Here is a 16,625-nt window from a genome sequence, read left to right on the forward strand (position 1 = left end):
ATTGTTGAAAGCAATGGGAGATTTTCCATTGATTTGAATAGACTTTGGATCCAGCTGAAAGAAGCTGCAACCAGAGTTTGCCATCATGTCTTAAGTACAAAAAGGCATGAAATATTTTCGTGGTCAGTGAAAATCCTGGTTTTATAAGATACACAGGCATGTGCAGTATACTAAAATAACCAGCTGTGTCTTTTTCTAAATGGTAATATTCACCAAGAAATAAAAACCAGATCTTTCATGGCAACTACTGGGGTCAATGTTATGTGATTCTTTTGTCAATGAAAAAGCAAATTAATATCATAGAATCATAGAATCATAGAATGATTTGTGTTGGAAGGGACCTTAAAGATCATCTAGTTCCAACCCCCCTGCCATGGGCAGGGACACCTTCCACTAGTCCAGGTTGCTCAAAGCCCCATCCAACCTGGCCACTTCCAGGGATGGGGTATCCACAACTTCTCTGGGCAACCTGTTCCAGTGCCTCACCATCCTCACAGTGAAGAATTTCTTTCTTATGTCTAATCTAAATCTACCCTCTTTCAGTTTAAAGCCATTACCCCTTGTCCTATCACTACCTGCCCTGTAAAAAGTCCCTCTCCAGCTTTCCTCTAGGCCCCCTTCAGGTACTGGAAGGCTGCTAGAAGGTCTCCTTGGAGCCTTCTCTTCTCCAGGCTGAACAACCCCAACTCTCTCAGCCTGTCTTCATAGGAGAGGTGCTCCAGCCCCCGGATCATCTTTGTGGACCTCCTCTGGACTTGTTCCAACAGGTCCATGTCCTTCTTATGTTGGGGGCCCCAGAGCGGGATGCAGTACTCCAGGTGGGGCCTCATGAGAGCGGAGTAGAGGGGGAGAATCACCTCCCTCAACCTGCCGGTCATGCTTCTTTTGATGCAGCCCAGGATACAGTTGGCTTTCTGGGCTGTGAGCGCACATTGCCGGCTCATGTTGAGCTTCTCATCAAGCAACACCCCAAAGTCCTTCTCAGGGCTGCTCTTAATCCATTCTCCGCCCAGCCTGTATTTGTGCTTGGGATTGCCCCAACCCGTGTGCAGGACCTTGCACTTGGCCTTGTTGAACTTCATGAGGTTCACATGGGCCCACCTCTCAAGCCTGTCAAGGTCCCTCTGGATGGCATCCCTTCCCTCCAGTGTGTCGACTGCACCACACAGCTTGGCGTTGTCGGCAAACTTGCTGAGGGTGGACTCAATCCCACTGTCCATGTCGCTGACAAAGATGTTAAAGAGCGCCAGTCCCAATACCAACCGATTTCATTATGTTTCTTCAAGGGATTAAAGCATCATCTTTATAGTAGTTAAGTTTAAGAAAGTGGCAACATTTAAAGGAGTACTAGTTTTTCTCCTGAACAGATTATTGGTTTATTGAATTACCGGATTTGAGCAGCTTAGTAATAATTTAGACTAAACACTGAAAGGGATGTCAACAATATTCTTTTCTGCTGGCAAATAAATCATTATTGAAAATACCACCAGCAAATCCACCAGATTTAATAACAGGAAGGATGTTTCTTGCATTGTATGTGCCAGTTTAAAGATTTTGGTGCAGTTTGTTGTATTTAAATGAGAATGGACAAGTAATGGACTTCTCCAGCTCACAGGTTTATGCTTCATCAACACAAGATTTGAATCATAGTTTCTGATTTCAGTTATGTTTTAACTCAATAGAGCTCTGCCATCTCCTTTTTATTTTTTTTCTTTATCTGTTATTGAATTCTGAAGTCAGGGACAAACTGTATTCTTGTTTACATTTGTGTAAATACAGGAAATAGCTTATTTTTGCTTCTGTTTTTTATGTAGCTGTTGTAACTAATTCAGTATTCATTTATAGAAGCTAAATATATTACATATTTCAGTGATGCTAATCTTGTATAAGATGAACTACTTTTCTTTAAAATAGTCATGTCTTTGTTAGATGACTGTTGGATTGTTACTTATTATATAACTTGACTTTTTAATTACTTGCTACTGCTCCTGGTAATTCCTCACCTTTGCAGGAATAATATGACTTACTGATTCATAGTCTTTATTTTAGCATACTAGACTCCATGTTTAGAAATCGTCAAAAACTGGTATTGATGTCTTTCTTCAGAAAGATTTTACAGCAAGTGATAGAGTGCTATAATCTTATGGAATTGGCATCCCTTTAGTGATTAGGGAGAAAAAAGCCGATCAGAGGTCTCATGTAACCTGTGGTGAGATAAATTAGATATTGAGCGGAAAACCTCACTCTGTTCATTTGGGATGTTATGTGCTTCCATTTATATGTGTGTGCCCTCATTAAAGATTCCAAAAATAGAAGTATGTGGTAGTTAACAAAGAACATACAGAGAGGGAGTGGCACATCAGGATTTTGAGAAAATGTTGGTGACGCTCAAGACACCATTCATTTCAGACATTTTAACCAAAAGTAAATAAATGACTCATAGTGGTGATTGACTGATGATTTAGCCTTTTAATTTTTACAAATGTGTTAGTTACTGGAATTTTCTTAAATGTTTTGTAAAAACATATTTCAACCAGTGGATTCATGCTAAAATATCTACTCCTACTAGGTCTAGGAGTATTTCTATTTTTTCCTTCATCTGTGTGATTTAATATGCTTCGTCTACCCATGATTGAATAAATGGTACCATTTGATGTTCTAAATATAATTTTATATCAAATATTCTTTTTAAAAAAAGTTATGCTCTGAAAAAAATCCAACATCGCTTATATTTGCAGATTTATGTTTCATGAGCATTTCTAAGGCATATCGTAAAACATCTTTTACAACAGTTTAGCCTTTTCTTTTTGGATAATATTCTTACAAGTAAAAATCAAATCATGTAATGTTCATATACACAAAATGTTAAAGGTTGTAAAACCTATCAAAATATGTTTATAATGTTAAAAACATTTTCAGTATTCACCAGGCACTTCTTAAGAGTGTCAGAGGACTTTTGGTTATTTTTCATTTCCCTTCAAAATCTAAAATGTCCCAGTCCTGCTGCGTGGTTCTGTGTTGGATGGAAGTTGGAGGTCAGCGGAATTCAGTAGGATTTACACCAGTAAGTAATCAGTTTGTTCAGGTGGAGCTATCAATTCCTCTGTATGCTGCAAGTAGTTTCTTGTAAAACTGATCATGTTATTTCTCTCATTTACTCTATGACTTTGCTAGCCTGCATTTCTTCAGTTGGCCTTTAAACTTCTTTTATTCCTCTGTACATGTGTGTGTCTCAGTGTGACCACTTCTGCCTCCTAGATACAGGGTGAGATGGATGAAATCTAATGTACATTATAGTGCCCACTCTTCCAATTCATTCCGTACTCATCTAGAGGATCTAGGTTGACATTTTTATTACATTTGTATATTCTCCACACAGTTTCTCAAACGTCTTGTTAAAAAAAAACAAACTTAAGCTGACATGTACCTACATGAAACCTAAATGTCTGTTTCCTATGAGTAATCAATCTGTGGAAACTGCATATAATTTTGGTTTCAGGTTTTCCCCTTGGATGCAATTTATTTTGAGTATCATGCCAATTATGTGTTGCTTATCTTTCAGCATGCTGTCTTTTCTTTCTAGTATTTAACTGGACCAGAGGAAGCTTCAGAAAGCAGTTAGGTAGGAGCCTGGTAACTGTCATACGTTCTATGCATTTCTATGATGACATTTTTATGTATCACAGGTGCACAATGAGAGAATGTACTCCTATGTCACTTGTTGAGTCTGATAATTTTCTGAGTCCTTTCCCCTTTACATTGTCAAATTCAGTATGCTCAGGCTGGTACAGGATATTTTTAAGGGACAGAATTATTACTTCCACTGCAAATAACATTGCAATTTTGGTAATGCTGTTTAATTCAGTGAAGCAGTCTGCAAAGCAAGGGTATGAACAATAATACCTAAACATGCCACCTGGGGGGTACAATGTATTCTCTGAAACAGAGGTCATTAAGAAATAAGGTAGGCAGAATTTTGTCCTGCCCAACTGTAGTTCCTTGGTTTTAGAGGTGGCTGAACCATCTGCCATTTTTATTGGCTTCAGTGGGAGCCAACATGCTCATCACTTAGTTAAGCAGGATGTACGTTCACAGGAACCATGTAACAAAACTACGTTTATTGTTTGATGCATATGCAGCTTTTTTTCTTTTGGAGCGATAAGAAATGTGTGGTAAAACAAGCCACTATGGATGCACAATCTGGTTGATATTTTAAAAATGCCTTGACAGAATAGCATTTTTTACTGTATATAGATGGGTGCATATTTGGAGAGTAATACTCAGATGCTGGTATGATCTCATTAAGTTATATAATAAATCTGTTTCTTCTGGGTTTTTTTTTGTTTTGGGTTTGGGGTTTTTGGTTTTGTTTTGTTTTTAATACATCCAGGGTAAAGGAAGGGCAATGAATTTAAGGAAAAAAGGCGTTCAGGACATACAGTATGAGTGGACACTTTTTGGGACTGAATCCATCTTTTAGTTCTGTGCACACAGCAGCTAGCACAGTCCATTGGGATCCACGAGAAGACTGCTCAACATTACTATGATGGGACCACTGGACACACTGTTCAGTGTTCAACATATCTACATAGTATAGTTTGTAAAAAAGTGAAAAAACCCAAATGGTGTAAGCAGTGGTGAGGGCTGCCATTTCTGCATTTGAAAGTACTCTCCAAATGAGTAAGTGTGTTGCCAGAGATTGTGAGTACCAGAACCACACTTTCAGTGTCTACAGCCTAGCAGATTTGCTGAAAAAAACATCCTGCTGTGAAATGCTGGAGAATTCTATGCAGGCTCTGTTCCCAGAGTGAGGCACTTCCAACAGATGCCGGGATACCGGGAATGAGAAATATACAAAAGACAGGTGAAAACTATATAATCTGTTCCTTTTGAAGATACCCTTCGTATTCTTACGTGCTCAATAAGCTTCTTTATTGAAAGGCTGTGACAGCGATGAATAGTTTTTCATTCTTCTTGTCTTTACAGAGATTTCTTGAGCATTAATATAAAAGGCTGTTTTTAGGAAAGGCGAAGATAAAAACTGCATCTAGGGAAACAGATTGCCAGTTGACTCTGTAACAAAAATAATGTCTAAGTTTTTAGTACATGAACCAATAAGCAGAACTGGAGAGGTTAAAGTGCTGTAGGCTGAAAAACTATACAGCTGGAATGAAGGAGGAGACTGCAATAACAGTTATGCAGGTGGCAAACAAAAATCAGGTACTATATGTTTAATGATGCTCCAGAAATTACATAAGAGGAAACTTTGACGTATGAAACCATTACCCTAGGAATTTTAATTGAGCAGGTGGACATAGTGCTTGACGAGGGATTCCTGAGCTGCCAAGATGCAAGGCATGCTTACCTGCTTTCTCTTTTTCTGTTTTAAATGTGATGTGGTTTTTAAAGATACAACTCTCCCTGGTACCAGTATTGGGCTGGGTGTTGGGCTTCAGTGGCACACTGATCTCTGTGTCTGTAATAATGTCTGTACATCTTGCTGTCAGGTGCATTGAAAGCAATATTCAAATGCCTATATTCCTTCCAGATCTCTGTGCCTAGTGTTTACAGCTCACTGATTCTCAGTGCTACCCCTTCAGAGCCTCACTTAGACCCTCATAATTGTGTGTGAGAAGCACATAGCTCTTTTCACTGACTAGCCACAGTTTTGTGTAGCTCTCACAACATGTGAATGTGGTCCTGAAAGGGCACTGTGGTGATCTTCAATTTTCTCATGAAATTTTGATTGATGCTAATGGATAGCATATATGTGGTAGCTCTGCTAAAATCAGAGCTAGGTTAGACAGCTATTATTCTTGTACTGTCAGTTTATGCCAGTGTATCTGAACCCTTTGGGTGATGAACTGAATGGTTTGAGGCTGCAGCTTTCTGGGGATCACCTAGGATAAGAAGTGCTCTGCACTTGCGAAACACAGTATATTAAGTCACTGTTCTTGATTGTGCTTGAGAGGTGTTTAGTCCTAAGTAGATGCTTGAGAGGGAACTTAAAGCAGACGTCTGCCCCAAGCTGCTGCAGAAATCATGCTTCTCCACACAGTCAGAGTAATACCGTAACAACTACTGGGTTTGGTGTTTGAATTTAACACTGATGGGTGCCTTGGTTGTCTGACGGAGTAACACTGTGATGTTTCAGAGTCAAAAAAGGTTCTTCCTTTCTGCTACTACTCCCTTGCAATGTACTAAGTCAGATGATGTTAGTTCACTGAGAAGGAAAAAAATTCTTTCCAGACCCACACTAAAATTGAATCTTGTGTAAGGGACAAGCTAATTAGCTCACCTAGGTGTTCGTAAGAACAGGTGTTCAGAGAATGTAGATGACTTGACTTGTGCCGTCCTTTTCAAAATCTATCCGTCCACAGTATTTTTACATTTTAATCATTATATTTAGACTCATTTCCTGTCATGCTTATAAAAAAATAAACCATTAAAACCACAGATTCCAAACAACCTGTCAAAATGACCATAAAAATGACAAACTTCCTATGGAATAAGTAGCAAAAATGAAGTCTCTTCAGCCCCAGAGCAGGCTCATTTAATATGGTGACCTTTTCAAAAAGTTTTTTTCTTCCTTATGAAAGGTACTTTTTGTTTGTTTCCAAGGGAGAGAGATGGCAAGGGAAAAATAATGCATTATTTTATTTTTCTATAATTTATTTTTATCTATATAATTAATTTTGATCTATCTGAAACAAAAGAAAATTTAAGGGACCTTAGTTCTTAATTTTATATTTCAGATTGAAAATCTAATTTTACTTGGTAAATACTTGGTAAAGTATTTACCAAGTATTTACTTGGTATTTACAAGTATTTACAAAGTATTTACTATTTACTTGGTAAAGTAAATAATTCTATTTATTTTATTAGTAATTCTACTAATTTTACTTTACATTTTTTTTACTTGGTTCCTCTCATGAGATTTTAAAAGGAGATACTAAGCTCTCTGGAAAAGGATCTTATTTCTGAAACTAGCAGTCACATGCATTCGAATATTCTCCTGCATTATTCAAAACACCTACAGCTGAGTGTGTAACTTAGGCAACCTGGCTTGATATTGAATAATGTAGTCGCTGCCTTGACATTCGGAAAGATGTCTGTACCCAGCAAATGCTGGTTTTATGTGTGTTGTCTTGTTGCTTGAGGGACCATGGAAAATTAGCCTGCATACAATATTTTTTCCTGAAAGTATATGATTTGGCTATGTGTTTATGTGTTCCTTGGTTGTTTCTTTTCTTTTCCCTCTGCCTTTGTTAACTATCTCAATACATTTTAAAGCCTACGATTAATTGCTATTGAAGTGCATTTAATTTGAAGCAAAAGTTTCTGCTATTTAAGTCTCTTGTCAGGAAACCAAGTATTAGAGTTGTTTGGTTTCTTATTTCCGAGGCTGTTTAATGACAGCATAAATATTCAGCCTGACTCTAAATAGGTAATTAAAGCCGACTACTGCCCAGATGTTCCCCTTTGTTGCCTGGTGTGAAGCGGAGGGAAGAACAGGCAGCGGCAATCCCGGTGCACGCTGTCTCAATGCACACTGTCCACGGGTTTTGGCAGATTGCGCGAGTGATCCCCATGTTACTGAGTGTCCGCAAGAATACAAGCTTACAGCTGATGTGAACGGTGGAGTGAGCTGCTCTTCCACCGTCCCTGCGTGCTCCTTCCCTCTCTTCTCTTTAACAGTTTAGAAAATCCCTTTGTGCAGCTGATTTTGGGAGGTGGAGAGCTGAGTTCAGCTTTTTCGCTGGAGAAGACAGTGGATTTCAGGAAGAGGTTGTCTTTTTAGTGTGTACAGGCTTGGTGAAGGCCTTCGAGATGAGTCAGGTGTGTAGATGTGAAGCAGTTTACTGCTTTAATTTTAACTTTTGTGCCACACCTTCTGTCCTCAGAGGCAGTAAAAGTTACAGGGAACAGAGCTAATGCTGTGAGAAGAGAAAATCAGGGAACAAATAGAGGGAGGTGCTGAGTAAGCACCTGCAATGTCTGGGGTGTTGCTTCAAAAGTCCCTAGTCCTTGGGGGGGGTTTCACAGGGATCCTGCCTTGTGTGAGCGACAGCTTTGGTGACAGGACTCAGGAGAAACTTTGGGTGGATTTTACATTGTGATGAATGTCAGTGACCTCCTGAGCCTAGCAGTCAGCAAGGAACTGAGGCTGGGCTTGGAGTTAATGCCTGTATTTATTCCATGTGAGTTGCTGGCAGTCCTTTCAAAATGTGAATGGCCACCGAGGCCGGAAAGTAAAGGAGAATTAGACCATGAAGCATGGGAGGAAAACAGGGAAACATTTTCGCTGGCTCCAGGATTGTTGATGGGAGGATACCAGCCTTATTTTTCTTCTCAAATTTGTAATGGCTTCTTACTCGGTTTGGAAAACTCTTAAAACTTAATCATGGATCAAGTGACAATAGGGGTGTCTCTCTCCCAGGTCCTGGAGACAAGTTAATTAGCTAAAAATCCCTGGAAAAAAGAGATTCTGGCCCTGGTGGCACTGCAGGACCACACGGGAGAGTTCACTCCAAAGGCAAGTAAAAAGAATCCCATGCTGTAAAAGTTACCCCGTAATTCATGATTTTGGAGGACCTGCTAATGATTTCTGACTGTTCGGGTTACCTGTACCTACACCGCCCTGACAACCTTTGCAAACACCATCGCCCCGTCTCCAGCAGGACGCCAGAGCCCCTTTCCTAGCGCACGCGGATGAGGCAGGGTGTCACTTTCGGCCATGGAGGGGGTGCTCTTTTTATAGCTATCACCGTGAGGGTTTTTCTGCTTCAGTAGCCGTGAAGTCCGCATCTGGGGCTGGGCCCCCCCGCCGAGCGCCCCACCGCCTCCGGGCGGCAGCCGCAGCCCCGGGTCCCTTGTGCGGCTGCGGGGAGCGGGCGGGGAGGGGCTGCGCACCCCGCAGCCTGCGCGGGAAGCCTGTCAGCGCCGGGTCAAGCGCGGAGGCTTCCCTTTGGCTCTCTGCACCGTCTGCAGGAAGGCGCAGCGGGGTGGGGACGAGAGGAAGGAGCGGAGCCTCCCCCGGGGTGGGCAGCGCAGCTCCGCCGCCGGCCCATGCCTCGGCGTGTGCAGTGAGCGCGGCGCGGCGGGCAGAGAGCCGCGGGGCGGCGGCGGGCGGCCGGGCCATGTCGGAGACGGAGAGCGGTGCTGCAGGTAAGGGGGAGCGGCCGCGCTTCGCGGCCGAGCGCGGCCCCGCTCCCGCCGGGCCCCCGCCGCAATGCAGGAGCGCTGCCGGCGGCGGGCGCGCCGCAGCCCGGGCGCTCCTCCGGCACGGCCCGGCGCAGGGGCCCCGGCTTATCGGGGGAAATGATCTGGAGCCGGAGCCCCGTCCGGAGGAGGGGAGGGCGGGGAGGCGGCAGACAATGTCCCGGCGGCTGCGTCGGCCCCGCCGCCCCGGCTGTGTCCGCGCACGCAGGGCGGCCGCGGCGCGGCGCGGCGTGGGACAGGGCCGCCGGCCCCCGCGCTTCCCCGGCGGGTTGCGGGCGCGGCGTGGGGGGTGTCCCCGCGTGCAGGGACGGCTGCGGCAGCGGGGGGCGGCTCGCCGCGGGGCTCAGCACTGCGGGGCTCAGCGCTGCGGAGCCCAGCCCCGCGGAGCCGCCCGCCCGCCCGCCTGCTGCGGAGCTGCCGCGGCTCATCACGTGCCGTCCCCGGGGGGAGCCGATGCAGCAGAGCGGGAGGGGATCCAGGTGGAAAAACAATGCGGCGGCAGGGCCGGGCCGGGGCGGGGGCGGGCGCCCTGCCCGGGCGCCGGTGCTCTGCGGCGGGCGCGGCCCGGCGGGGGGGCCGTTGTGGCTCCGTCCTCCCCGCGGGTCGGGGTCTCCCCTTCCCAGCAACGGCCCGGGAGAGGAGGGGGAGGGCTTGGGCTGGAAAGCAGGGGCTGCTGCTGAAATAAAGGAAGGCACGCTTTTTAGCAAGTAGCCTGATGCGCTGGAAGAGGAAGACCTGGCAGCTCGGTGGGAGAGACAGCGCTGTCTGGGATGAGAGCCTTGGCGTCCTGGCGCAGGCTCGGGGACCGGAGAGCTCCGGGGAGGTGTAGGGGTGGGATAAAACCCGAGCGGTTCCGTTTTACCACGTTAACGGCTCGGCGGGTCTCAGACTTTGCAAACTTGACACGTGAGCTGAGACGATCTGAGTCGTGTTTTGCCTGAAACAAGGATTCTGTGGTTTTGGTCCGTTTGTGATTACACTGCGCCTGATAAAAATAACACAGCCTTTGCAGGACAGGGGTGGTCTCTCCTTCTGTGCAAATGAACTGGGGGAGGGAAGAGGGTTCCTAGGATACAAATGACATGGGTGAATAACCCTAAGGGAGACGCAGACTCAGCCTGATTCCATTTGATCTCTCCATCCCTTCTTCCTCACTGACTGCTGCAAAGATTTGAGGAAACTGTAATGTTGAGCCTAAGGTGCTGGCAGTAATTTATGGGGAAACTTAAAAGATTCTACAGATCATAATGGGGTTTGGGGAATATTTTCAATAAAATAGCTTAATTGCAGTGCAAGTGGAAAAAAAGGAGTCATAAAGTATCCATTTTAAAAAGCCCAGAAAACGATACTTAGAAACTAGTTGAATCTTCAAGATGACCTGCTCTACTGGATTCCCTCCCTGTCCCCCCCATGTAATGTTGTCTCAGTGCTTCCTAAATAAAGTCTCTAATGTCTGTTTGGTTTGAAGTAACCTGTAAGAATTTTCTAGCATGCAGCTGACAAAGGGAAGAACAGACTGACAGATTCATTTGTCTTTTAGATGACAGGGAACCATGTGTTTTGTTTTCCACAAAGTTGCAAGCTTAGTGCGATGCAATGCTGAAATTAAGTAACTTGTGACATAGGAAGAATCTATGCAGGAAGGATTTTGTTAGAAGACAGAAGACCGGGTAGTAAAGCAATGATTTGTTATGCCAGAAATCTTTATGTTCTTTCCACACACTGGGATGCTGAAGCTGTCAGAGAAAAAAAGGCTTCGGGGATAAAATGTGACTTACTGCGTGTTGTGGTATGGACAGTATTGAAGCTGCAGTCGCTTATTGCAGCATAGTACGATGCGTAAAAGAAATGTCTATATGTAAAGTAGCCAAGTGCTGTATGCAGCGCCTGCCAGTCATTTTTATAGCTTCAGTTAGCACAGCATTGCGGTATCTGCAGCTTGGTTAGTATGAGCCTGGATGAAATCGTTCATACCCAGGAGCTGTTGCATGTAAAGCCTTTAATTATACTGACTTTTGGCATTTTTAAAGCCATTGGCTTATAACTGGGTGACGCTGATTCAGCTGACAAGTTTTCCTTTATGGTACTGTCACCCTATAAGCTTTCAGTCTGAATACTTAGTTCATTCCCACAGGGACAGCAGTTGGTGTTCAACAGAGCTGCCCTGCTCTGTACCTGCAAAGTTCCCCAAAGCTGCAGTCAGCTGTAGTGAAGCCCCAAGAGGTCTGCTCTGTCCAGGGGTTGATTTAGCTGATGCACGTATGGTGTAAGGGGGCTCTGTCCTAGTCTATCCTATCCTAGTCCTAGGGTGTGACCCGCATGTGTCTCCAACACAACTGTCACCAGGAGCCAGAACAAGCTGCTGCAGCCTTGCATGTTGGCTCAAGTCCGAGTAGCCTTCGGGAGGCCAGTTCTGTGCAGGAAGACCAGAATGCTGCCTCAGCTACCAAAGACCTGATCCCTGCACGTAAATGTCAAGATTTAGGATCTGTTTTGCTTTCTGACCGTGTCACTGGCAGCTGGGGTTATATGCGAGTTGACTGGTGTCTCATCTTGTGCTCTTCTCTGCCAAATGCTTTTTTTTTTTTTTCGTTGAGTTGATGTGACCTGCCATGGCCAACTTCTCCCACTTTCATGGGAATGCTGTTGAAATTTTTTTAGTCCCCTTCTGGACGCCATATCTGCTGTTGCAATTAAGTCTGGATTTTTTTCTTTTTTTTCTTTTAAAGCTACAGGTCTGGTCAAATATTTTAAAATTTCCAGTTCCTTATTATTCTAACCTGTTCTGGGTAATTATTTCCCTTTTTGCTGTGCTCTGCTAGGATTTAGCTTATTCTATCTATAATTGCACCAAACAACCATCCCTTTCTTTAAAAAAATCTTAAAAATATACTTTTTATTTTAAAACAATAACATCCAAAGGATCCCATCACCTCCATTTTCTGCACCTGAATTGGTTCTGCCTTTTGACAATGTGTCAGATGGGATTTCCCAAGTGTTTGGCTTCAAAGAGTGCACCATTTATGGTTTTAGAAACTTCATTCTGTGGCTGTTTCAGTCTGTAGGTATTGTGAAGGAGCAACTTGGCTTTTCTGGGTATTTAAAAAAGCTGGGCTGGCTTTCAGTAAACAATAAGGGAAAATGTGAAAGGAATAAAAACCAACGCATTCAAATGATGCTACTTCCAAGTAGGACAACAAGAAGAGTCATGACCTTAATTAGATATGAGGCAACATGACCTTTTTGGGGAGTTTGGATATATTCCTTTTATTTATTCTTTAAGTAAAGTAGATGTTGACATTTTCCATATGCAGCTTAGTGAAATCTTTATAGAGTATTTTGTCTACCCATAAATGACTTCAGTTGCTTACTTATTCAGCTTCTGTACAGCACTTGTCACTTTTCTATTGAACGCTTTGCTAGCTGAAAACAGAAATGGGTGAAACTCCAGGTTGCATCACTATCACACAGGCCTGCGTGGCTGTATTTCCCCAGTGGTGAAAGAGAGCGAGACCAGGAGGACTTGGAATCTGTTTCGGGAATGAGCTCTGAAGTCCATCGGTCGTGGTTGTAAATGGTATGCTCGCTTCACAGATGTTTTACTGAAGAGTGTGCAGCTGTTTGGTGACGTAAGGCCACAGATGTTGGGGTTGTGCTGAGGGAATAGCTGCTGCCAGGTATGAACTTCAGTGATCTGAAATGCCTGTGACATACCTGCAGGCTTCATCTTCTTCACCTTGACAAATGTCCTGGCGCCTGGGTCATTAAATTGAAACTGCCTCCTCTCAGTGACCAGGCACATTTTTGGTCTTAAAAAGAACATTCCATAGGTCTCATTACTCAGAATATGTCAACGATGGCCCATGCGCTGTGCTGTTAAGAAACATAGTGATATGCATTTAAAATAAACAAATGTGAGCTTTAAATTTTCCATGACTACTGCTAAAGCAGTGACTTTGCAGTGTTTTAAAATTAGGATGGCAGTGGTGAACTGTGTAAGTAATGGGTATTAAAACAGGAAATTCCTTCAAAGTCTGTCTCTGAGGGATTTGAGAAAGGTTTTCATGTAAATGAAAAGGAAAATGCCACCAGTTTAATAAAGTAAGCAAATAAATAAACTAAAATGCTCAGAATATAGAGGCCAGCATTCAGGCTAGAAAGCCTTTGTTCTTTAGTAAGGACTTGACTAAACGTCCTTACTCAGGACTGCATCAGGGTGTGTCAAGGACATCAAGAGAGCGGCTTCATGAACTGCACGGACGTGCCCCGTCATCAGCACACTGCTGTGATCTGGTCGTGCACGAGAGTTGTTTGGTGCTCGCTAGCCCAAATCAGTAGCTCTATCGTGATTGATTTGCAGGGCGCTGGGCACACGGAGCAGTTCTAAAGGCATCTTAATTTATAAGAACAGGAGACCTGGAGAGGGGTTTTCTTATACGTGTTGTTTCTTCTGTCAGTGATTCCTCAGTGCCTGAGTCGCACTCCCAGACTGTGCTCTGCAGATGCAGTTTCCGAGGAATATTGAGAAATATTTCTAGTAATTCTTATCATTCGGAGTCCAGAAAGAAGTGTGTATGTGAACAGATTTTCATAGTAGCGATTTCATGTCATCTGAGGGAGTTTATTCACTTACTCTCTTTGAAGAAAAACTCTATTGCAGGAGCCTACCCAACCTGCACTGGTTTCCTTGGGGAAGGAGGCAGAGGTAAATTATTCTCCTTGTGCTACTTCCTTCTCCCATAGGGAATAATCTGGGAACACTGCTTCGATTTGTCCATTTCCGGATACATCTTATGTTCTTAGTGCTTTTCAGGACCACTCTCTAGGGTTGAAGCAGTTTCTCTCGAAGGGTTTTACAGTCCCAAGTGTCCACCTGTCCCACACAGCCCTTCATCGCAAGGCTCTGTGTGTTTGTATTCTCACTTTCTTTTTTCCTGTTCCCTGTGAGGTCTGAAGAGTGGGTATTTGAGTGTCTCTCTCCTCATTACAGTGATTAGGTTATTTTTCTCTATTAAGAGATAATACAACATTAAAATCACCGTTTCTTTAGCATGTCCTTGCCACCTCCTAGTCATTGCTTGGGAAATGCATTCCTGTGACAATTTGGTCCTGTGGATTTCATCATCGTGTGAGGACTCTTGATGCTTTCTCCATGCTTAAAGATCAAAATACCTGTGGTTATACTAGGCTGACTGGAAACTAGCCCCATTCCCTGGTGCCAAACAGATCCAACAAATTTAACATCTCTTTCTCAAGTTTCCATGGATACCTTAGTAGAGCACATGCTGTAATCAGAACGGCAGGTCATGCCGTTTACAAAAGCTTTCAGTATCGTCATTATGGAACTGCTGCATTCAGAAATCAATCTTTTGTAGTAGCTCTCTTGCTTACTCAGCTATGCTCCTGTTATGATTTTAGCCCTAGGAACTCCTTTGCAGGCCATACCATCTGCTTGTCACCGTGACCGTGTAACTTCCCAGCTGGTTATCTGGCTGGTCAGTGTTGGTCTCTGTGTGATGTGTGTGCGTAGTCATGGCATTTGAATGTGAGCCTGATGGGTGCTAGTACGAAAACCTCTGGAAATGGATTTTAGTCAGTGATTGGATGATTTTGTAATCTGCTTTACAAATCCTAAACATGTACTTTCTTCTCTCCATGGCTTCTCTCCTTATAAGGTATTTTCCTTTAAGCCTGAAAGCTGATCTGTTTTCAAGATCATAAAATAAAAAGAAGAAAGAAACACAAACTTACTTTTGATTTAGCTATAAAGTCTCACTCAGAAGCTAAATCAATAGCCAAAGCCACAGATGACTTTGCTAATGAATTTTTGCAGTTTTGCAACAACTAATATTCTCTTATTTTCCCATCTTTGAACAAAATTGGGTTTAATAGCCTTGAAGAATATCAAAGGATTTATATCACTCACGCTGACTACTATGAGAAGTAATAGTTATTCTAGTTTGGCTATTCTTTTTACCCTGTTTCCTTCTTTCTTTGGATTTTTTTTTGGGGGGGGAGGGGTGGAGGTAGAGAGGTTTGTTTTCTCTTGTCAAGACTCTACAAATGTGTGAATCATGTTTGGCATTCCTGAAGATTATCAAAATGAAGAAGACAAACATTTTCAAGTATTTGTCCAAATTCATGTTTTAAGAAAAAGGAGGCAGTGCATCCATCCAGCTTGATGCATTGCAAGATACTTCATGAATCTAGGAATGCTTGATAACTCAATAACCGTTTTGTCTTCTAAGTAAACAAGTACCTCCAAAAGTGTTCTTATTCCTGTGTGCTGGATGCATGGTCTGGAAAAGCTGAACAGTAATTCTTGTTCAGTCTTTGATTAGTATTCCTTTGAATATCTTGATCTAGAAAGGTAAATCTAGGATTGCGGTGTTTTCAGCATACAATTGAGTCCTGAGACGGTTCTTAAATAGGAACTTGCAGTAAAATAGGGATTTTTATAACTCTAATATTTTGATCTTGCTTTTTAAAAAGAAAAAACAACCAACCGGCCCACCCTCAGCTGGTAAATGGTGTTTTTCCCAAAGAAAGTGATTAGCATCACAAATGTTCTGTTTTATGAGTGTGGTCCTGGGAATTAGAGCATAATCTTATTAGTGCCATTCCTGACAACCTTGCAGTGAACCAAGTAGATGAGGTAGATGATGACAGACATGATGATGAAGGAGAAGCAGCAGTAAACCTTTTCTAGGAAGGTATCTTTTCACAGAACCTAGGTTCTGTACATCTGTGTTTTGTTTTCTGTTCCTTATGTCTTTCTCTTTGGAAGCAAGGAGGGAGGAGATGAGAGAGATAGGAAAACAGTGCTTGTGAATAGTGCAAGGAAGCCTGAAGGAAGCAAGCTCATAGAAGAGCTTGTTGAAGGAAGAGAACGTCAGTTAGTACCTATTAAAGGTGTCTATTACAGAACCGTATCCGTGGAATATTTAGAAAGATCCTGGAGAGTTGTCTTCTACCACTTTGAGCCGCAAAATCTGTTGTTAACCCACCTTTATCACAACATGCAGCCTGCCCTCTCTGATGTGTAAACTAGGATCAGTTTTGTGTCTCCTGGCAGTAGTGCATGGGTGTGGAAGAGCTGGAATCTAGGAAGAGAGCGATCACTGCAAGGTGCCACTGGTGAGTTCCCGAAACCCCAGGCTCTGGGGTGTGAGCAGGTTCTGACCAAGTGGGAACCATGTCAGGACTGGGAGGGAGGAGGGAGCTGACTGATCGCAAAAGCTGTAAAGCTCTCGGGTCATTCAAGGTGGAGCTGGATTTAAGACCTTACAGTGTAGACGGTGAATGGGTTCGAGTTTAAGGCAGCTTTAAGGTCAGACTTAGCTATTGGTAAGAACCTGGCTGAGGCTTTACAGACCCAGTTGTGAAGTGTGCATGGGAGTGCG

General features: G+C 43.4%; 1 protein-coding gene across 3 annotated transcripts in view; it reads left to right on the forward strand.

Annotated features, from left to right (window-relative positions):
* HSPA12A (heat shock protein family A (Hsp70) member 12A) overlaps positions 1-16,625 on the forward strand; it is a 109,046-nt gene that overhangs the window by 38,430 nt on the left and 53,991 nt on the right. Inside the window, exon 1 of one of the 3 annotated variants that reach the window (XM_075504470.1) lies at positions 8,865-9,168. The exons of 1 other annotated variant lie outside the window; for it this stretch is intronic. In XM_075504470.1, the coding sequence (XP_075360585.1) occupies positions 9,141-9,168 (28 nt within the window). In that variant the 5' untranslated portion in view covers positions 8,865-9,140. Of the gene's footprint in view, positions 1-8,864; positions 9,169-16,625 lie in introns of those variants that run through there. One more of the 3 variants, XM_075504471.1, reaches the window with a different exon arrangement.

Source organism: Mycteria americana, chromosome 6 (genome assembly GCF_035582795.1).
Source record: "Mycteria americana isolate JAX WOST 10 ecotype Jacksonville Zoo and Gardens chromosome 6, USCA_MyAme_1.0, whole genome shotgun sequence".
NCBI lineage: Eukaryota > Metazoa > Chordata > Aves > Ciconiiformes > Ciconiidae > Mycteria > Mycteria americana.